The sequence below is a fragment of the Lissotriton vulgaris genome, chromosome 3_1, assembly GCF_964263255.1.
Source record: "Lissotriton vulgaris chromosome 3_1, aLisVul1.2, whole genome shotgun sequence".
Taxonomy (NCBI): Eukaryota; Metazoa; Chordata; class Amphibia; order Caudata; family Salamandridae; genus Lissotriton; species Lissotriton vulgaris.
In genome coordinates, this window is record NC_141689.1 from 1,855,146,571 (window position 1) to 1,855,171,097 (window position 24,527).

At 40.0% G+C, this 24,527-nt stretch overlaps 1 protein-coding gene across 3 annotated transcripts in view; it reads left to right on the forward strand.

Moving 5' to 3' along the window:
- Positions 1-24,527, forward strand: part of TRIM2 (tripartite motif containing 2) — a 460,803-nt gene that overhangs the window by 351,922 nt on the left and 84,354 nt on the right. For all 3 annotated transcript variants that reach the window (XM_086962313.1, XM_086962314.1, XM_086962312.1), the window contains exons 4-8: positions 550-701; positions 5,660-5,840; positions 8,766-9,489; positions 20,711-20,814; positions 23,700-23,867. In XM_086962313.1, coding sequence (XP_086818439.1) covers positions 550-701; positions 5,660-5,840; positions 8,766-9,489; positions 20,711-20,814; positions 23,700-23,867 — 1,329 coding nt within the window. The remainder of the gene's footprint in view (positions 1-549; positions 702-5,659; positions 5,841-8,765; positions 9,490-20,710; positions 20,815-23,699; positions 23,868-24,527) is intronic.

Consider the following 24,527-nt stretch of genomic DNA (forward strand, 5'->3'; position numbering starts at 1 on the left):
TCCCCCAGAGGAAACCCTTAATCTGGCAGCCTGTCCGCTACTAGACAACCAATCAACAGTAATGATTACCCCCCATATGTAGGGTGGAGCAACTGTCCATCGATTTTCCCACCCCGAAGTGCCACGCGAGTTTGTTGGTAGCAGGGAAATCGTTCAGTGGTACCCAAGCACGGGGAGAAAAATGTGTGTGTGACAGGGACATTACTTTTTGTTTTTCAGAAACAAATCCCACACAGCGTTTACTGCAGCTGCTGCTCTGGTGGTTTGTAGTAAAGGCTTTAGAAATCCCACACAAGGCAAGCAGGGATCTTCAATCAGGGCAGACGGCTCTCTGACAGGGTAACGGAGGCCCTACCTCTTCTGGCCACTTGCCCGACATTAAATGATTGTCATAAGGGTGATGTGAGGTTGTGTGCTCATCATTTTCTTGATGTTCTGCTCCCTCGGAGACAGTAACTCTGATGTTCTCTGGATAGTTTGCAGTACAATATTGGCGGTGGGCTGAGTACGCCAGTGACTAATCAAATTGTGCTCTGCCCTTTGCTTCAGGTAATGGAATTTTACTGCCAGTCCTGCGAGACAGCGATGTGCCAGGACTGCACAGAGGGCGAGCATGCTGAGCACTCCACGGTTCCCCTCAAAGACGTGGTCGAGCAGCACAAATCTGCTCTGCAGGTCCAGCTGGATGCGATTGAAAAGAGGTACGGTGGATGTGAATGATTCTATATGCAGGTATCCCATTAATGCTATCATAATGGCTGCTTTGATAGAAGGCATTTTTGTTTCCACTTTTCAATAACGGATTGCTGTAAAAAAGGGACAGAAGAGCTATGCTCTGTTGAAGTATACATTTGTGAAAGCACCCGTCACTGACAAGATAAGAAAATAACTACTCGAAGTACCATCTAAGTGTGAAGTGCTAATAATAAAAAAAACTCAAACAGTGTAAATCCTTCTTGTCATATTTTTACGTTTTGCTGACAAAAGCTTGCTCTCTGAGGGGAGGTATTTTGGCGAGAGTCTAGAATTCTCCATGCATCAAAGACATATGCATCTTGCATCATCTTTTTCATTAAGTCATTTTTGGGTCAATGAAAAATGTAGCTTCGTTTGAGATTCAGTCCATTTCTTCACCTATGGCGGTGTTAAACACACCTTGACACCCCTTAACACTGATATGCAACACCCCTTGACACTGATGACTTATTAGGGAGAGATGGCAGCATTGCTGTTAAAGGGCATGGGCTTCTTTACTCCTTGTCCCTCACTAGGCCCCACAAAATTCTTTCATTTGTTTCACTGGAGAAAGTAATGAGTGTGCATGTGCTCGAACCCCTAGGGTATTATAATGGTAGTAAATAATGACTCTCCTCTAACTGGTAGAATAATGTGATGCTTTAATGCATATCTTAACATGTGCATAGGTAATGTTTATATTTTCCTTCTCACCATAGCCCTTTGAAAAGTTGTGAATGCTATGCTTTAGGTGTCCTGTGACAATATTAAATGTCCGATGATGCCAATTGAAGCGAATGCCAATAAGACGGTGGGAAAATATTTAAAGCAAATAAATAAAATGATCTAAAAGACAGGTTAATGATTGAAAGATAGAAAATTGAGTGATTGTTAAAATGTAGAATCAGGGACCCTGAAGAAGGCGGGAAGCTACATTAACCACAGCAAATCCCCAGGGTCTATAACAAACAGGACAGGGAACACCCAGTAATGGTGGAGTGTCCCTTTCAAAGGACGGTTTCCCTCACCCACCAAAGGTGGCATGCTTCATCATAGGGCAACCTCCTTACACTGTGATGCCTATCCATGATGCGTGCTACAACCTCCTGTCTGAGAGGGAGGAGCTCATGGATGTTTTGAGAAGAGGTATAATAAATATCTTAAATGAGCTAAGTGTTGTGAGGGCAGCAGAGCAAACTCAAATGAAAAATGTGATAGTTAAAGCTAGCTACAGGGTGCACAAATATCTAACTGACAATAGCTCCCTTACACACGTAACATGGCCATCTCATTTAGAGTTTTTAGGTATCGTCATGAAGATTTATCTATAACCATCAAAAACACCACATAATTGTAGTTGGGAAAAGGTTGGGCTTACCCGCTAATGTCGGGCATCATGCCTCAACTCTACCCTGGCATGGGGCTCATGGTATTCTTTATCCTATGTAGTAGTGAAAGGACAGAGACAAAACAAAAGAAAAGAGATTGGCACAAGAATCAAAAAGAAACTCTTTGTATTCCTTAAAAATCAGCGCTGGTAACTCATATTTACACTTGCATAGTTATGCCTCAGGAAACTTAGTATATGTAGTCCATCACAGTCAGAAGGGAGGAGGAGTAGGTAACTTCTAACTATATGAGGTAACATGTATTGATAAAAGTATTTAAAGGTTGTAACCCCTCTGTTTTAAAAAAAAAATTGTGAAGGTGACACCCAAATACTTGGAGAATACTACTGTTTAAATTAATCTCACACTTCACAGACTACAATGTAAAATTACTATTTGGTCACACGAATGTGCAAAATGGGGTAAAATATATTCTAACAAGAGAACTATTGCTCCATTGGTTCTTACACGAGGAGTACCAAGTAGCGTAATCCCATGCACCTGTGGAGAGCATTATAACTGTGAGCACAGAGCACTTACCTTGTATTATGCAAAAGTGTTACCACTAGCCACGCTGGGGGGAAGGCATAACCCGAGGCATTGGCTGAGCGCTCTTATAAAGGCATCCATTTTCTGGAAATGTGCAGCAGTTGAAGCTGTAAGCTCTTGTATCACGCTATTGGATACACTATGCTGGTTACGGTGGTTACAAGCTACATGAGCCTAGTTTTGCTGGGAATTGCAGTTCTTCCTACATGCATACAGTCGTGCCCATAATCTCTAATGGGTATTTTTACGATGATGGTGGTGTGGCGAGCGCATCTGCTGCCCCATTACTATTTCAAGTTATAACCAGAAAGAATGCATTAAATATCCACGTTATAGTACCTAACCCCACACTATATGGACTCCTATGTCCAAGCTATGGACAGGCATGGTGGCAAATGTAGTTTTTCATATCTATGGCATACATACGGCATGATGTGTATCTAATGGGTACTTTTACCAAGAAGACGGCATGGTGAGAACACCAGTGACCACTAGCATTTCAAGGTGATGTCAGAAGCCAGCGCGTTAGATATCCGCGCTATTGTATCTAACCACACATCAAATGAACACCCAAGTCATGTAATGTTAGTGCTGCTGACAAAGGCATGTTGGGTAATGTAGTTTTCTGAGGTACACAAGCAGCGTTGCCCCTGATGTATAGTTGGTTATTCCTCATAGAGGCAGCATAGATGGATAGAAGTAAATGCACTGTGTTTGGTACCAGGGCTATAGAATCTAAATCCCCGCCTAAGGAAATTCCACAAGGGATATGTTATTGGGACTGCTGAGCAAAGTAGTTTAGTCATGCAATCTATAATCCAGATTTATAAGACGGTGTGTAGATAACACCAAGTCTCAATTAGTGAGGCAAAATATTGTCTGACGTGTCTGTCAGATCCCCATCAGAAACTAAGATGGGAGCGAAAGTACTGCCCATCAAAGTTCTGGACGTTTGATGGTATAGGCAGTCCTCAAACTGGAAAATGTTTTCTTTCATAGCCAAGTGTGCACACTTCATAGTGAAGAAAAAATGTGAAGGGCGTTAAGATTTCTGTCTCGAAGTAAGGTTTCTACAGTGGCCAGTGTGTGGTCCTGTGGTATGCAGGTGTACAGCGACTCTGCATCAATAGAGGCCAAAAAAATTGGTCTCCACGTAGCACTGCACATCAACCAAGAGGTGTAACACATCCTTCATATCCGGGAGGAAAGTTCGCATCGCCTGTACCAGTGGCCTCAGAAAGGGGCTACAAGCTATAACCATGTGTCCCCCTTCCTACCCCAGGCATTCAAGTGTCTCATTGGTTGACCATGGAATAGCATGTGGTTTTCAACTCCCTGTGCACTGCGCACAAAACACTTAATGGACATGGCCTTCAATTCCTGCACACTAAAAATGTACATTTCACCCTTCAAGAGCCCTGTTATCCTTGAAAGAGGGTCCATGGTCCTTCTTAGAAGTAGCATCTAAACCACAGCACTTCAGCAGTATCAAGATGACCCTTGGTAAAAAACAAAAAAATAAGCATTTTACCAAACTCATAGCATAACTTAATATAACATGAAAAAATCTACGACATAATATAAAATAATTTTAATAAAAAAGTAGCATGTTAATAAAACGGCAGAGAATTGCAGTAAAAGAGTTTTCCTATTCTTTGTTAGATGTGCTTATGACTGTAGAGCATCCTGGAGACGCACACATGATCCTATAATAATTCAAATCCGCACTGACATTAAATTGTGAACTTTGAACTGCTTCGGGAACATTAGATTTGTCCTCTTTTGAAGACATAAAGCCATCTATTTCCGCTATCCTAATGGAGTTAAAGGCTTTTTCCTTACAGAATGGACTGGATCAGTTGGATGCTCTAGGCAGTAACCGCACTCTCCAGAATGCGTTCCTCCCTGATCGCTCTCTGTAAATATGATGCCTCTATTAATGACTCACTTTGAGCTCTTTATAGGTCCTCTGGTCACTGAGCATCGGGAATGGGGCAATGCAGACCTCAAGGGATAAAGGCAGGATGATACGGTAGAGAGAGCATAGATAATTTCTGGTTGAAAGTATCCGTGATTAAGGGAGAACGGATTAGCACTACTTGAAAGATACAGAACAAGCTTTTTAAAGCCAAATGAAAGCTCTCTTTGAATGTGTTGGGCTGGGTGAAGCCCTGAAGTAGGACGAGCTACCGATTCCACAGTTTGTATGACCGCGACCCTCCAGAGAGGAAGGCATTAGAGAAGGAGACAAGCTGAAGACAGTTGCTGTCGCCTCAGTCACTTAAACGAGGCGAGCTATGGGGATGCTGGAACTGTAATAATGATGGTGCCCGGGCCTAATAGTGTGAGTGGCACTATCAACATTGGCAGCAACTCGCACTTATTCCTGCCCTCTTGTGCTACTCATTGAAGGTTCAAGCTGAAGAAGTGTGCTTTTCAATGGAAGGCACAAGATTCCCACAATCCGATCTTTTGAAGCTACCTCTTTCCTGTGTAATTCGTGTGATTAAGTTAGCGTGTCTCTATGCTAGTTAGGTGACAAAAAGCTGTATATCTGAAAGGCCAGACTGCAAATTAAAAATCATCCCATTCACCTATGTCCATTCCAGACCCACACTGCAGGAGGCCATGACGAAAATAGTGGAATGGGGGCCTGGTTGTGTCATGGCAGCCCATCATGCTCTGAAAGCAGCCAACCTAGCTTACAGCCCACCCTAGAAATTCTTGAATCTCGCAATGACCACCCCAGGTCTGACCCATTTCTCTATATAGGTGCCACAGAAAAAAAATGAAATAGAGAGATGTTCTCTAGTTTTTCCAGATTTGTTGTCAAGTCAGGCTTTTTAAAGTTCTATTAAGTACAATCAATGAGTACTGTATTGCAAGAATATTATTAATTGTTTCAAGAGTAATGCCCATGTTGATATCATATTATTGATATGTTTATCTATTGACAATGCAATGTTGCTTGGGTTCTTTTTCTACAGGCTTCCCGACATTGATAGTGCACTTCGGTTGGTGTCTGAAATCATCCATCAATTAGTCAATCAGAAGGCCAGCATTGTAGATGAAATTCACACAACTTTTGATGAGCTCCAAAAGACATTAAATGTGCGAAAGAGTGTTCTTCTTATGGAACTGGAGGTGAACTACGGCCTGAAACACAAAGTAAGGAAACCAGTTCTGTGCAAAGTCTGCTCAAGCATGACTGGCTGAGCGGTACAAGAATAAACCTAATAAATTTCAGCTTCTGAGGCACTATGTATTCATCATCACATCATCAGCAGCAGGGGCACGGCTGAGGAGATTGGATATAGACAAATCAATTGGTACCTAAGCGAGTCTTTATCCAAAGGAGCTGCCAAGTTGAATGCTAATTTTGTGCTAAGCATGATAGCGTCTGCCACACTGGCAACTTCTCATCATTGGGTCAAGACGTTTAGTGGTGTCACTTACAAGGCCAATACCATCCAAAAAAACATCCATGGCAAAAAAAACATAAAAAATATTCGCTAAAAGTTGTTTGTAATGACTGGAGATTGTGGGCCTGATTTAGATCTTGGCGGACGGTTTATTCTGTCACAACGCTGAAGGATATCCCATCCTCCGAAATATAAATCCCATTGTATCCTATGGGATTTATATTTCGGTGGCTGGGATATCGGTCATCGTTGGGACGCAGTAACCCGTCTGTCGAGATCTAAATGAGGCCCTTCGTTTTTTTCAGAGTTTCAAAATCCCTGCAGTTTCATTGGAAGATCTCAAGGCAAAGACAGGATAAGAGGAAAAAATGTGCAAGGGATGCAGGGGGTTAAAAGGAAGTTACTGGGGGTGTGGGAAAGCACAGGAAAGAGCCAATACTGTGAAAGAAAAAAAGAAAGGAACAGGAGGATACAGGGATTTGTACCCTGTTAACAAGAGACGGTGTGAGCGAATACCATCTTGCCTCTATAAAGAATCTTGTATTACAGTGATGTAACAGCACACATCCACTTCCAGAAGCAAGCTACCTCCCAATCACTATATCCTTGCCTTTTGGCTAAATTCACTTTATACAAATAACACATTATACATACATGCACAATGCAAAGTATTGAAAGGAAAACAAACACATGAAAAAATTATATTGTTTTCCTCAATAATGTTTTGTCTTTTGATATTTTCGCATCAAAACTATGGACCATGTGTATCAACCCTAATTGCGATCACAAACGCTGAAATTCACAGAATTTCAGTGTTTGCAATCGCAATTTAGCAGTGTGCAATGTATCACACAAAACCCCACTTGCAAAATAAGGAATCGCAACATTTGTGATTTCCTATTTTGCAATTGCATTTAAGGAATTCCTCAAATGCAATGTAAGAAGCACCCAAGTTGTGCGATTTTGGCTTAAAGAATCGCAAATTACCACCAATTTCAGGTTGGTGGTAATTTGCAATTTCTTTGAAAAATGCACATTTGTGCATTTTTCAAAGTCCCATGTGGCACACATACATGCCCTTAGGGAATGTATGAGCGCCACATCTGCACCCATGCTTATTTCAGGGATGCAATAGGGTGTCCTTTTGACACCCTTGCATCCTTGAAATTGCATTCGCAATTTGCGAGTACCTAATGGGTACTCGCAAATTGCGAATGTCTTACCATTCATTCCTATAGGCCTATAGGCCCATAGGAATGAATGGGGAGGTATTCCTTAAATGCGAATCCCAGTTTGCGATTCACTATTAAGGAATATGTAGGATTCTCAAATGCTTTTGCAAATCCTACATACACTGCATTTTGCGATTCTCAAATAGCGATTCTCAAAAAATCGCTATTTGAGAATCGCAAAACAACTTTTTGATACACATGGCCCTATGTGTCCTGATGCCTGTCTAAACCTTGAGATAGACAGTACATTTTCACACCACAAGAAACCTGTTATATGTGTTACTGGACGAAAAGCACTGTCAAGCATTGAAGTATTGAAGCAATGTTACACTAAGTGGGACTGGAACAAGTGTATGCCTACTGTCTAAAGTGACATTTTAGTGCTTTGACTATTAACAAGCACGAACAGGGCTTATTAAACACAGATTAACAATAGAACTAAGTGAGCAAGCTGAAAACTGGAGGCCAAGCAGGGTTCAAGTGTTAAAAGTAGGTACCCTGCGTTGGGGGAATTAGATGAGCCGGGTAGCCCAGATCTGCCATCGCATTCTATGTGTCTGTGCAGTTATGCTAATAAAGAGGCTCCTGCGGGATCTAGACCTCTAACCTTTGCCCCTTCATTTCCTTAGTCACAGTAGACCATGGAAGCAGACAGAAACTAGTGTTTCAATGAAACGGAATGGTGTTGAGAAAAGTCCTAAAGATGTTATGAAGTTTGTCTTTCATGCCTGATACATGGCTGTTAAGCAAAAGGGGGTGGTGATGGACAGAGTTTCTGAATTAAGCAGAATACTCTCACCCAGTCAAGAGATCAGGGCTTGATCCAACACCGTTTTTTAGCTCACTGCACCATCCCAGCTCAGAACCTGGCTATATGCAAATTAGTCTGTCCCTGGCCCAGTGCATCATGGGAACAGGGCAGACCAAACTACCAAGCCAATTCTTTCACTGGGAAGTAAACAAGCTTCCGTGATACATGGCTGTGACATTATGACCAAGTGGCTATTAATCAATTGAATGGTTAAAGATCGGATAGAAAGGAGGGCTTTGGCACAGACATCCCCTTATAACATAACCAAGGGGATTATGGTACATGGGAATTATGATAATAATAATATTTAATTATAGGATTAAAACATGAGGTGGAAAGTTGGGCCACTTTGGGTAAAGTTAAATGGCAGAATGAACTAGGAAAAGTTACACTAATACTACTGTGTTATTGTGACCATTATCCTCCAAACATGCCCATATCCTACTGTACATAATGATGTTGTTTCTTACCAAATCTAAACTCCAACAATGCAACAATGTTTCTTTGGACTTGTGAAAACAGATAACATCTGGTCGACAACAACAGTTATTGTGCTCCGGTGTAGTTTGTTGGAAGTAGTATGTACCACATTGTCATATTGGTAATCATTATCTTGCCATCTCCTCAGGTTCTTCAAACTCAGCTGGACACCTTGCTGGAGGGACAGGAGAACATTAAAAGCTGTAGCAGCTTTACCGCCCAGTCACTCAACCACGGGACAGAAACTGAGGTCTTACTGGTTAAAAAGCAGATGAGTGAGAAGCTGAATGACCTTGCCAGTCAGGAGATGCCACTGCAGCCGCATGAGAATGACCAGCTCGACTTCATTGTGGAAACCGAAGGGGTCAAGAAGTCTATTCACAATCTGGGGACGATTTTGACCACTAACGCCGTGGCCTTTGAAACAGTGGCCACAGGTGAAGGCCTGAAACAGACTGTGATTGGCCAGCCAATGTCACTCACAATTACCACTAAGGACAAGGATGGAGAACTCTGTAAATCTGGCAGTGCCTATATCACAGCTGAACTAAGTACACCCGATGGTAGTGTATCTGATGGCGAAATACTGGACAACAAAAATGGCACTTACGACTATTTGTACACAATTCCAAATGAAGGGGACTTCACACTCTCAGTAAGACTCTATGATCAGCATATAAGGGGAAGCCCATTCAGGCTTAAGTTAGTGAAGTCCACGGACGTGTCACCCACCACAGAGGGGGTTAAAAGGCGGGTGAAGTCCCCTGGGAGTGGACATGTGAAGCAAAAAGCTGTGAAGAGGCCGGCCAGCATGTACAGCACCAGCAAAAGGAAAGAGAACCCCATTGAAGATGATTTGATCTTTAGAGTAGGTAAGGGGCTAGTCTTGTATTGGTTACATTGTTGTATCTGTATGCCATGTCCTTGTTATTAATCATGATCCTAGAATGAAGGGTTGAAATCAAAAACCCATGTTTCACTCTCAAAGGGCTTGCTTGGCTTTTTATTAATGGATCCAGTTCCACCGCTGCTGATCCATGTTGTGCTGTTGTGAATGAGTAAGTAATGGATGGATGAATACATACATATTAGCATTGACAGGGTGCTCACTGAATTGACAGAGATCTCAGGGTGTCAGTCTTAATAAAGATGGAGGAAAGACACGTTTTTCAAGGCTGCCTTGAAGCTGGAGAAAGAGAGTAATGCCCTGAGCTGTTGTGGGAGAGAGTTTCACAATGTGGGACAGGCTACTGGAAATTATCTACCGCCCCATGACTTGAGTGCACACCTGCATACCACTTACAACTTTTATCCAGACTGCTTAGGGAATGATTCAGCATATAGGGGGAGTGGTGTGGCTCACTGGTTAGAGGCGGCAGACCCGAGAGCAGAGAACGGCCCGGGACCAGGGTTTGATTTCCGGCGCGGCAGGGTCTCGGACCAGGATCAGCGGACTCGATAATTCTCGCATCGGTGCCTACTCCAACCAGAGATCACACTCGGCAACTCTGGGCATTAGCTTGCCTCATCTCCACAACGGCCCCTCACAAACGCTGGGGATGCCTGGTTTCACCTTGGAGACTCCCAGGAGGGACTATCTCACAGGGAAAGCCAGGACGGGTTCCCCAGCGGTCTATAGCGCTACGAGGCCTGCGGTGCGGGTAGAAGTGCGCTTTATAAGACACACACACACACACAATAGTCACTGGTGTAGACAATGGTGATGGTAACACCCAGCAGGCTATTTTCAAACTAATCCACTACAATGCCTACTGATACTAAGAGCATGTTTCGGTCTCACATATCCTTCCTCTATCTAAACTCTGGGAGTCTTCTCATACAATTCACAACCCTCCACATTAGCATCCTCAAACCAGCAAGGCATTTAATGCATGCACATGTCTCTTAGTCTTTCACCAACCAACCAACTATCCTCTTTAACCGTGAAATACCACCTCAGTTTACAGCAAATGAACATGTGCCTACAAAATCTTTTACTGCTCCAATCTGCAACTACTCTCACAGAACTCTTGATCTTTTTATTCAGTAAGGTAATGCCTGAAGCATCTGCTTTTTAATTTATTATCTTCATTATTTTCACACTCACATCACGACTGCACGGTATTGACAACACTAATTAATAACATCAACCAGGAAGCCCAGGATTGGAATATGTGGCCCATTGAGTAGCTGAGCATCTCATAACAATATCTGCCTTTTCTTACATTAAAACTTGTAATGAGCCATGTCTTCCTTCATTACTTTTATCTCCCCTTACGATGATGTAATATTTGATCTCGTATTTTTCACTTCTTTATTTACTTCTACTCTTTTTATTCTTCTAATGCACGTTGTTGAGGCTCACTTGGAATTCTTGTTTCTATCTCATCAACAAACCCTCAAAGTTGGGATTTATTGCTGAAAGAGAACAAAACAAATGTCATTGACACACTGTGTAGCAGGGATATTTCTCTTTTCCTGCCCTTGTACCTCATGCCTTGCATAGTGGCCTGAGCAGGGAAAATCAGTGGAGTGGTGATCACCCTGCCATATTTAGAGAGGGCATCCATCACCATGACCGAGCACCCCTGCAGTTGTTGATCTCAAGAAGTTCCAATAGTGGAACCATCTGAGATTCCAGCATCAGAAACCCTTGGTGCTCTCCCACCTCTTAATGGGATAGAGGAGCCTTTTGTTGGCTAGCAGGGAGCCCTATCGATTTATATCAGGACTCCACCATAATTCAAAATGGCCCCATTGATTGTGCTCACTGGAAGTTGTCAGATTTATAATAGACAAAGAATTCCAAGCCCCAAGATAGAGATGGCTGACAACGATCGGGTGTAGATAACTATAAGCAAAGACGACAAGAAGTATTCTACAAAATTGTGGCTGATTTTCTGTAGCTATCCATAAATATTGAATAAGAGAGTCCAACGCCAATGATTCTGCTAGGTGATGCGGGGCCTATTCACAAGGGAAAATTTAGAGGTGAGTAAACCTACACATGTAAAAGGACTCAGAACAGAAGTAAATTTACTTCAGCTCAGACCTGGAGTAACTCCAGCACTATACATGGGCACCCAACCACTGGTACTGCAACACTCTTTTGTAGAAAATAACAGAGGCAGGGACTTAGGAAAGAACCCCATCAGAAATAGTGTTTAAATAAATTAATGTATTTTGACTTTTAAAATATATACATAAATGTAAATTAATGTTAGAAAACAATGCATATAAATATAAAATATTTGATAAAATATTTTACTAATCTTTTTAAAAAAATTCAAATAAATGTAACAGTTTTTTAAAAATAATGAAATCATTTAAAAGTAATTATATACACAACATTTTGTAATTTTTAATATTTAGTCAGTAAATATACATATTTTACTTGGTGGGATTTTTTTAAATAAATCATAAAAAAATGTAATTTAATATATGAAGTTCAATTAAATAGTTAATTAAACATATGTGTGTACCTGTCAATTATTGATATGCTAGTGAAATAAGTCTTTACATATGGCATTCTTGTCTAGAAAACAATATAGACTCAATGGATCAGGCAATTCCTTTGTGTATTTGCTCAATCCTGGCCCATTTTACGTCTCATTCTGATTATTCAGGATGGTCCATTATCGTCTTTTTTTGTTACTTTAGGGAATATCATATTCCAGTTGGTTATCTGGCTGAATCCTCCTCTAACCCATTGTTGTGTAGTCATAACCGAGATTTCTGCTTCCCCCCATTTGTAGAGTTCTCTTTTCCATTTTTTACTATTGATGCAATATTAGGCTTCCTCATCATGGCTATTTGCATTTTGGACAAATTTGCTGCCATATTTAGTCTTTTTAGTCTGGGCCCTGAGTTTCAGCAGTCATGCTGTAAGATTACAGGTTGTTGTATTGCCTGTTTAGCTATTTTATTTTCCAGGCTATTTTGGACCAGTAATGTGCTATGTGTATGACCATAGCATGTGCATTAAATTAGCATATTCAAAATTACATCTCATGGATGTGTCCGTTAATGTTGAGAACATTTGGTACCCAACTGCATGTTAAGTAAGTGCGATGTTGGATTAACTTTAATCTGGCATTTCTAGACACCGATCTCAGGTACCCTATTAATAACTACCAGTCTGTGTCTCTTAAATTCTCATCCACGACTGTCATCCATATTTCACATACATGTCACTAGAGACATGTTTTTGTTATGTTTAACGGAGTTGAGATTTTGGCTGTATCAAAGTACTCTGAACAAGCATTATCATAAATGCCTCATGTGTATGTGGTATGTCAGATCCGAAGTTCCTTGTTGTTTTAAAGGTTCTAATTAACTCATTATAAATTAGAAACAATGTGATGGAATAGGTTATAAGAGTTGCAGATTTTCAAATGCTGTAATACGTGTATTGAGTTGATGTCACACAGACCCCAACAGTTTTTATGTCTGCCCTTGTCCACATAGGTGTGTCTGCCATCTTTGATATCTCTGTGAAACTAGCATGCTCCACAATGGTACTGCCTGCATGCATGCCACATTTATATCTATTCAAAGCCGGACATGGATCCAGCAGCATTTGGCTGTGTCTGTTAGTCTAAGTGGGCGGTGGTTTTTATTTTGTTTTGTGCACATATGTGTTAGTGCTATCTCACCTCCAAGTATGTCATGAATTTATTGAACTTCTGGATTTTTTTGAATCACCTCACAGCATATCATGCATATACTCCATATACTGACCTAAAGCAACATATTGTCTGCAAATAGGAAAAATTGTGAGTATGCAGTTCCCCATTTTGATCCCGCTGTGGACACTCTCCCGGTGGAGCATTTTCCACCAGTGGCTCCATTGCAAGAGTCATGATGTATCAGTAGGGTGTCAAGTAGCATCCTCTGTTTTTACCCTTGCAACTGGGTTTTACCACAGTAATCAAATCAATTACATAATTTCTGTGCCAAAGCCCATCATGCAAAGGATCATGAACACAGAGTTTCAATTTAGGATAGCAAAAGCCTTCTCCATGTCTATGAACACCACTGCTAGAAATCTCATATCTGATGTCCATCTACTTATGACTGGGAAAACTCAGGTAGCAGTGGTGATATTCCGGGCCCTGGAACTTTACCTGAAAACATAGCAATTCAGATTCAACATTGATAGTCAGTGGTATGAGAACACTTCCACTGGGTCTCCATTTGGTTTGAGCAATGTCAATATTATAGCTTCCCTATTAGTGAAGGTAAAGAACCACATTCATTTGCTGCCTGACACATTGATATTTGGGGTGCAATATTGTGAACATCTCAGATAGGAGCCCACAACTAGATTTCAAGTCTATAATTGCTGTCTTTATCTCTTCTAATTATAACAGGGCATCCATATCTCTGTTTGAGCTGAGCCCATCTATATCAAACCTGCTTTGCTTCTATATCACTTCATCTTGCATTCACCACCATTCAGGGATTCAAAGCAGAGATTTCTTTAGTAAGTTAGCTCTACTTTGTTTATCTGACATCGAGACCCAACCACCACACTTTCAGGGAACTTGATTTCTGCAACAGGATTATTTGTTGTTTCCTTTTTGCATAGCCATGCGCCATGTGAGCCATACACTGCTAATTCCCAACATATTACATCACTCATGACATCTTCTATGACATCATTGATAATATCACTGCAACATTTGCTGTAAAATTATTGATGAGAAAGCTCTGCATGGCGGGAGTGGGAGTTATAGTTATCTTAGGGCGCAAGTTATAGTTACTTGAGGTAACTCTAACAGCTGAATTCTGTATTGTTTCATGTCGTGAGCAAGGCGGACACGTCCGCCGAAACGCATCAAAGTCCTTCATATGGAATAAATACTTCTCTTTGAAAAGCACATCCCACGGACTCAGCGCCTGTTTTCTAAATTGTGATTCGGGATTGGAATCAATATATATATATATATATATATATATATATATATATATATATATATATATATATAATATATTACACATATACACACTAAAAAAAGCAAGAAGGCATGCACACAAAGTTCACAAAGTTCAAAGGTATAGGGCTTCCTTTATTATCTTGGGTCTCCCTCGACCCAGTAACTGAGTAACTGAAGAGAAACAATCAATCAATCTATATATATATATATATATATATATACAAGCACAAGCAAAAGTCCGGTGAGTTCAGCTCTCGATGCCGTGCTCCTCCCCCAGGTACAGATCTCTCGAACACCAATATCAGTGAAATAAAGTGTCTTTATTCTCTCCTCACCATCAGCATGACGCGTTTTGGCTGTATCACAACAGCCTTGATATATATATATATTCCCACTTGGCCTCTGCTGAACAACTTGCAGGTGGGTGCCTCCTTCACGGCGGTGGCCACCATGCACATCATCATTTCTAAACAAATCAGAGCACACAACTCTATCAGGATTCCATTTTTATTTTGGCAGACTTGTTTCGGCTGTGAAGCCTTTCTCAATGCCAGTCATAGAAATATATTTTTGTACCACATTGTAAACTCGCCCAACCTTCATTTCTATTGGACACACAGAGTCTGGTGAGAGAAGACGGACTCGGCAGTCTAGCAGCATTGTATCTGCCATCACAAGATGTGTTTTCTTCCAATAATCTTCTCTGAGTGAGGGTGGCTGCGCGCTCATCGATCACAATTTTGTAATGTCAGTCCCTGAGTAGAAAATTAGACGTGCAGCCAATTAAATTAATCATCTTGCATTACCTCCACTATATTGTGATATGCAAATTAAATACCAGTTCCTCGCATTGCCGTACGTCCAACTCACCACAGGTAAGTATCTGTATGGACTGATTAATGTAACCAAAGTCCATCCTTTTGGTAATGACAACTTGTGCCGACAAATACTCAATCTCAGAGAGTGAGCGGCAGTTCTAGCAATAGCGACACAGATTCCCAATAAATTGCCACTTCGCCTCTGCTGAATAACTCGTAGCCGGGTGCCTCCTTCACGGCAGTGGCCACCATGCACATCATAATTTCCCAACAAATCGGAGCACACAACGGTATCTGGATTCCATTTTTATTTTGGCAGACGTGTTTCAACTGTGAAGCCTTTCTCAATGCCAGTCATAGAAATATTTGTTCGTACCACATTTTAAACTCGCCCGACCTTTATTTCTATTGGATACACAGTATATATATATATATATATATATATATATATACAAGATTGCCAGCTCTGGTCACCTTAGTGCATCATGGGTAACACATAAGAGCCATAGCTGAGATGTCCCTGTCACCATCAGTAGAAGATGCTCAGAAGTAAACTTTAGCAGATGGTCAAAAGATTTTCCAGTGCAAGCGGATGATATAAAATAGGTCAATTACATTTTAAAAAGTGCATGTAAAATACGGTATTGAGCAAGTAAGCTTAAGATTTTACAGGGTCTGTCTGTCAAGAGGAGGAGGCAGAAAAGCTCTTTTTACGAACTTATTCTTGTCTAAGCCCATACAAAGGTGTGCACAACATACAGCTTTAAAAACATCTGCACCTTCAAGTCTGCAGGGTAAATAAAATGTAACTAAAATGGCTCTGTGGAGTTGAGTATTCTTTTAATCTAATCTCCTTTTTAAAAATGTAATGGGGTGTGGTGCTACTGTTCTAGTAGGGACTTTATTTGATTTCATGAAATCTGGGCTCCGTCTGTGATTAGTTCAGCTCTGTTGTTGTTTATATGTCACTACAATCACCACTGAGGATGGGTGAACTCCATCAACTCCACTGCACCTGCAGCACCTTATAGATCACTTTTAGATTTTTTTATTCCTTTCTGGTGGCCTTCATATTATTAACCCAGTTCAAATCAAGCGAGGATTTTGAGCGAACCGTGATCTGGCATTTGCAAAATGGACGCACACGTTGCACATCTCTTCCACAGCTTTACCATCAAGCACACTAAAGGCTGTCTGAGATCCTTCATGATTGCAGGTTGCACTAAATCATCTATTACTGCCTTTCGAAGATATTTATTTGAAATTGTGAGTGTCTAAAGTTTTATTTTGTTCTATAGTAAGAACTCATGATGGATTCTTAGAAGGATTCCAATTGCAAAGTCATTTTTTATCTAGAGTTAACCTTCGTTCCAAACGTCTTACTTTTTCGTGTAACTCTTTTCAAGCAGTATCCTGATGATGAACAATTTCACAAACTAGATTTCATACAAGCTCTGCAAATCTAAAAAGACTACCACTTTCACATCTATTTACTTTGAATCACTACTAATCACTTTTATGTAGCATGGCATACCATTAGTGACAGGGATATAATGTTTAGTAAAAGTGGACCAAATTTCAAAATAACACAACCATAACTATCCCAATTACGATGCACAACGTCAAATTCATTCAAATATATAGTGTAAGATTTGAAAAACACTTGCAGATGTGTTATCAAATATATCCTCAAAATGTTCCATAGGTGAGAACCATGATCCATGCAAACACAAATAATCTTCTTTTATTTTAATTTTACTGTTGTGCAGACATCACAATAAAGCATACAACATTATAAATCAATTCTGAACATGTGGGCTATCCAAGGGGATAATTTTCTACTAGAATCCAATGTATTGAGTCCCACCACCGTTATGACAAAACTTCATATTTTCAATTGGCACATTTAAACTGTCTCCACTTTGCACAGATACTAGAAAATAAAATGTCCTGTAAAGCCATTTATTAAAAAAGTTCAGTCCAGAGGAAACTACTCTAAACCTTAGTAATTAAGCTATTTTAATTTTCCAATATCAATTGTATTTTACTGTAGGAATTGTACTACTAATTAATGCAACGGACACAAACAATTTAACTCGTACATCAAATATATATATTCATACTTTATTAATATGCTGACAGTAGGACTTTGTATAGTGATAATTAAATGCTATTAATGTCTGCATTTCACACATAACATATTACAAATTGACATGTGGTTGATCAGGTAGCATGAACATTTCAATTTAATAAACAAAAAACCAAAATCTTTATCTGCATATTTTACATTCTATGTGATGTATGGTTTCAAATGAATTCGTTTTCATTTCATTTTTAACAAATGGATTTCCTACCAATCTCAACTACCACAAAAACAGGTGTTATTGTAAGCAACCATAGCTCAAGGCCTTCTAGTTTGGACCTTGCTTGAGGAACCATCAACCTTTGTATTTAATGCTGCATTTCAAATACAAAGAATGACATTTCAAGTACTCTTATTAAAATATATAATACCTCTATAACAATCTAAAATGAAAGTATTTCCTGTCACATGTGTACCTGAAACATCTGTAATGAACACTTTGCTTGGGAGATTAGTTGGGTGTCCAAATGCATCATCTGTTGCTAAAACAGCCTTACTTAGTGTTTATTGTCATCTGACTAGCAGTCATTTAAATATTAAGCGTATCTTAGGTCTACCTGATTGTTTTTTTATGTCTGCTCTAGAACACACAGTTGTCGAGAACAATTTATAACAGTGGATAGACTAATTTTACAAAGTATATCTTAAATTCAGCCTCTGCAAACAACATGTAAAACCAAGCCTTTTCCTGAGCCAACTGTGCATTTAAGACAGTGCCTAATTTCTAAATGAACAGGTTCACATTGCATTTAGTAAGATTCTTGATTTTCCCTAGAGGGCAAATGCAGCATTACCTCCAGAACTTGGAACTGTATTTTGCTACCTCAAAGGATCTTTACAGGTCTAATGTTTTCCCAACACACATAAGGCCACAATGCATTCAAGCTGTATATACAGAACGTGAAGTAGGTGGAAAACAGTATCTGACTTTATCACACCGTTTCAATGGACGTAATGTCAAGCTCAGGAATGTGCTCAATTGTTCTCCAATGCCTTTTAACTCCCAAATCAGATAAGAAAAAAAAATCTGTGAACTATTTATGAACTTTTAAATGTTTTTCCATTCCAATTGTGTTAGAATTTGTTCAGATTCAGTGAGACCATATCTGCCTTTATGAGGTCCCAGATATCTACAAATAGAAATTATTCTGCCATTTGAAGTAGTCCTGATCCAATATTTCTAACATGATGTGAATGATACAATTCCCATTGGCTTTCTAAATCCTGTTTAGAAGGATTAGTCATTTCAAACTTTCAAAATCCTCTCTATTAGGAATTTAGGTGTATAGTGAATTGACATCCAGGGTACCCACGGTGACTCCTGTGACATATTTTGGTGTTTCTCAGGTAAAGTTATCCTAGAACACATCTAATATACATTCTTCTAATAATTCACAAGGGTCTTCTGGATCCCCTCAAAGACCTATTACACCTGGGATAAGTTCAAATTACAAGACATTAAGTATTAACAGCGGTACCTTTTTGCAACCTTTACTTAGAAACATTATGATTTTCATTATAGGCACAACAAATTTCCTTAGCAAGATAAAACGTAAGTATGCATAATTTGGAAAAGAGGGGAAACCAAACAATAATACAGGGTAAAGGTGATAGCATATTCCAGCAGACGTCTGGCTCTAGAAAAAGACACCGTAATATAGGCTAAGTAAGGTTAACAATTGAAAGAAAATGCTATTTACAGAAAGGGTGGTATCTGCATGGAATTTCCTTTTAGTACAAGCACCAGTAACAAAATTAAAGGCTTGTGTGGTAGAATCCATGAGGTAAGCATTATGCAGTATCCAAAGATTGTAAAGGGTTTTAAATTGTTATACCAAGGTCGCATGCGCAACATACCAAATGCTGAACTTATCAATGCATAAGATGGTCAGTCTCTTTAAACAATATATGGTGATGATGACTGAAGGTGTATGAGTCATAATTTAGATGAGATTGTTATTTGATGGTGTTTCATTGCTGATGTTTGTATTGATTACCTAATACAAATATAGGAAACCTTTTAAACAAAGACCCGGAACATTCTCTGATACATATGGGTGCTCCATATTGCATATTCAGAACCTTTTCTATAGACGTTTCTTCTAGTTTATATGGTATGTTTTTCCACAGAATTTATCTTTGTAATATATTCTACTATGGGCTGACAAACAAAATCTATTTCTACATTTGTTATTGTTGGTGTGATTGCTACTGCTGTTGTTTTATCAGTATTGTTAATATTATGAAGGGAACTTCATGACCTGGGACAGCAAACACACTGACACTAGAAAATCAGAGTTTACACTGACACCGAACAGAGGGAAGACAAGGACACTGCGGCAATGAGGCAGTTACTCCGGAAAGGGAAAGACAGATATTTACACTGTGGCATGGATGCTCTTCCGTACAGTCTGGGACAGAGAGAGTTACACACACACACACATTAGAACAGGAAAACAAGACCCGCTGATAACACTCACTTAAGTTTGGTGGAAGGTAGCAATCTGTATTTGAAACAGGAACACATTGTAACTAGAATAAGCATGCACAAGTATTGGAAAGCCACTTAAAGAACAAGGGGAAGGGGCAACTGTGATAGAGACAAATGTTACAGGATTACAGGACATGCACGATTGAACAGACTCATATGGGATCAACATACACTGTTATATTCGTAGAGATGATACACCAGGAACTCTTGCACTCAAAGCCAGAAAATGTGCAACCTAAAGACTGGGAAAAGAATGTCCTGAGAACAAGTATAACCCTCTTTGGGATTAGATAACTCTGAAAGATACATTATTTGGGACCAGATGCACCCACACAGCACAGCACTGTCCACAGCAGGACACCTGCACAGTTTTGTGGAAGGTTGCAAGATTTGAGCCCTCTATCGTGCATTCCACTGAATTAACTGTCAACCTGAAGACAACAGTCTACAGGGTCAGGTAGCAATGACACCAAGGGTGAGACCTCATAGCAGTCAATCAAGACCACAATTTCAGAGACAATCCAGACATCCATGAACATGCAGAGACAGGGAGGTCAAGATTATGGGCACATACCAATTCAATGGACAAGCCAAGATTGGAGCCCAGAATAAATCTCCTCTGGCATTTGTTTTTATCTTAATATGACTATATTCCTCTTTACAATCTGTTTCTTATTTGTTTCGATTTATATACATTTATAGGTACCAAAGGAAGAAATAAAGGAGAGTTTACTAATCTTCAAGGAGTCGCAGCATCGACAACTGGAAAAATATTAATAGCTGACAGTAACAACCAGTGTGTTCAGGTATGTAGGTTTTCAGTGTGAAAATGAGCCTGGCCCTGTAGTTTGTAGGGAGATTAAGCTTTTTGGCCCTAGAACACAGTTGTTTTAACTAAATCTTTACAAATTCATATCTCCAGTTCCCTACATTAGATTTTTGTTATTTTGATGTCATTTTAAAGGTACAAATATTCTCTATTTCGGTAAATTGGAGATGGATTTTTATTGGGTTGTATCTTATTTTTTGTTATGATAATATCAAATGCTTTACACACATGTCTCCTATGTTATGCCTGACTGCTGACTGGCCAGTCTACCAAAGGATGAGCAAACAATCATTTATTGAGACTTTACTGGACCTTATTAGTGATTGTGGTATTATTACTAGCTGAAGGTGCATAACTCCATCTACTAATAACCCACTTTCCAACATTTGCCTTATACATTTTAGATTAATATTTACCCGCAATACTGTGATACAACACCGTATTCCTGTTGGCTGCAGGAACCTTCTTTCTAGCCTCCTGTCATCCATCTCATGGTTTTTTAATCCCAGGCCTTTGCTGCCATCTGTCACCGGTCTGGTGCACAGGCTGCCTCACCATCACCAGCATTTACTGTGCAGCATTTTTGAACTGGCTCTTGCCACAGCAAGTCTGCCTACACTAACACCCCCATCTGCATGCCATGAGACTCCATCAGACTTTAACTATTTGGGTTGGCGTGCACTCTGTAGTATGGTAGAGTATACTTGACCCACATTAGATTTTTCACAAAAATCATTGCATTTACCATAGGATTTTTCCGAAATTCAGGGTATAACTGAGTGTTTGCTCATGGTAAATGGTTTATCTTGTTTATCTGTTCTATGGGACGTTATATGGTACATGTGTATTTCTAGGGCTGCTAGAAGCTGTTTGTTTCAGCTGCCTAGTCCTTCTTACTGCAAAAACACAACACAGGCTGAAATGAGAGAATAGATATATGCACTGCTGTTCCATCAAAATTATTACCTCAATCATTGATTGAAATTCAAATGTAATACATTTTTATTTTAACATATCAGGTTGTATTTATCGACTCTTTTGTACAAAAGTATGCTACTGTATGGTGTTACATAAAGCATTCAAATCAAACAATAAACTAAGACTGTACAACAAATTACAAAAAAGTCACTTTAAGGTGACATAAAAAACACCTCTTATTTTAATAAGTATGAAACATAGGCTGTGCTCTAAATTTTGCACACAATCACAGACGTTTTTGTGGCCCCTTCTGTAATACCAATAGCTTTGGTGCACATAAAGTGCCAGTGCTATCATCAAGGGGTGTTTCCTCATTTACATGAGGGTGTGCCGCATGCAAATGAGGGAATCAATTTGCCTCTGCACCTGTGCTGTATTGCCAATGTGGGCTCAGAGGCAAGGAATCCCTCCGGTGGTGCACATGAGAGTGCCCCACCTAAAAGGTGGCACATTGTCAGTGCGCCTCCTGAGAGCACCCCTCTGCAGGGGGCAAAGGGCATCCTATGAACCCTCCAGACATCCACTTGCAGGCAGGTGCAGTCACTGACTGTACCCGCCTGCAAGGGGATCTCTATTCCCCTTTAAAAGTGCAAGCGGGTTGCCGCCTGCACAGTGAAACCCGGAGCGGCTTTAAAGCAGTCGCTCCATTTTTCACGTGAATGTGCTGTTCCCAGGACAGCACGAGTTCGCGCTGCCCTGGGTGTAGCGCATTCCCCATAATTTCCTTCATTGTACCGGTGCAACTTTTTTAGAGGTGCGCCTGGTGCAATGAAGGAAAATGCGCTTCATGTGTAATGCGTGCCCTGTATGGAAACGTAGGATTTTTTGTAACTTGATCTTCAGTAATATTGGACAAAAAAGTGTATCTGACCTTTAATAGGAAGCGCATATTCTTTCACTGGTGCTTGTTTGAACCTTACATAAATTACAACATAACTGGAGCCTTTCCTTACATTAACCTAATCCATGCCTTACTCCCAAGCTTTCAAAAAGGGCCACACACCTTCATTTAAAGCAATGAAAATTAAGACTTAAGGTAGCACTCCTCCTAATGCTTTAAGACCAGTCTGGTTAAATCCGACTTAGCGCCCCACGGTCTGACTGTATAATCACATGACCTTAAACTTTCTTCATAGGACTCATCCAAAAAGATTTACATTGTTATGCTTATTCTTGAGATTTTCACCTTCACTTCTTGAAGAGGTTTATGATTTAGGCAACATTACTCAAGGAACTCATGTCTTCCATTGAGTTAACTACAGATTTTGGTAGCACACCCTCAGTATTGAAAAAGTTGCAAGAGGAACAAAGCACGTTCAGGCTTTTTTTCCACTAGCCACACTCTTCATAATCCACCATGACAAAATCCACCTTCTGCCTATCTACGATTATCGAGGAGTACTGATTTTCCTACGGGCTCATTATGCTGAAGCTATCTAGAAAACACAACCTGTTATTGCAACATTACTAATGAGACTACTGTGTGATATTTTGACTGTTGATGCACAATAAAAAGAAAACTTAATTTATTGTCCTAATCGTCTTGATCGCATAATCACAATTGAGTTGAGTGCAGCATTAATTTTTAATTTTCAGTTGCTGCAGATGTGCAGGTCTGTAGCCCATTATTGTACCCAGCAACTGTAAACCCAGTGATGGTTAAGGCAACAGAAGTTCCTCTACGGTTAAGTACCCCTATATGCCATTCTTTTCTTTCCCTACCCAATAAGATTGAACTTTCGAAGCAGCTATATGGGCAGTTGCATATACCTCCTTCACCTATCTATATATGTTTTATTTCTTCATTTAAAGCAAGCTATATAATTAAATACAGTAATGGTTGCACATTCAAACTATTTTGCTGGGTTAATTATTTTTCTATAGATATTTTCCAATGACGGGCAATTCAGAAGCCGCTTTGGCATCAGAGGGAGGTCACCAGGGCAGCTTCAGCGGCCAACAGGAGTGGCCGTGCACCCAAGCGGCGACATCATCATTGCGGATTATGACAACAAGTGGGTCAGCATTTTCTCAGCAGATGGGAAGTTTAAGGTAGGGATACATACATTGCGGACTGTATGTATAGGTTTGTTTAATTATTTAAGAACTTCTGAAAACGCAGGAAAGTGCTTCCCTATTGCACACTGAATTTTATTTATAACTAGAAACCTATGTATGTGGCCTAGGAAGTGATCCAATTCGGTCTTTAAAAATCAAAGAGTTGTGTAGCTTCAAGCTCGCCACTTCACTCTGAAAGTTGACTATTTGTTTCTCAGAAATGAAGCCTTGCACTGAGGAACCAATATGCTGAACATCCAAGTTTGTCTGCTAGTTATATTACCTTGAATGTTAGCTGCCTGATATTAGATTCTCTATGACTGTCAGTCTTAGAAATGTGGGCTGAGTATTTAAACATGTTCCTAGTGATGGAGAATGCATACTGTGGATGCAGGAAATTGGGGTAGTTACAAGATAGCTGTAGACAAAGGGACATGTGGCAAAAGATCTGGGAGCTAACAGCCAGATTCATCAATGTCCCGATTTGCGAGTCCTTAATAGCGATTATTAAGGAATCGCTATTAAGGACTCGCAAATCGGATTCATGTAGAAATTGCAAAATAAATTGCGATTCCTACAGCCTCCTTATTTGCAAATAGCAAATTGCTAATCGCAAATAAGGAATAACTCCCCATTCATTCCTATGGGCCTAAT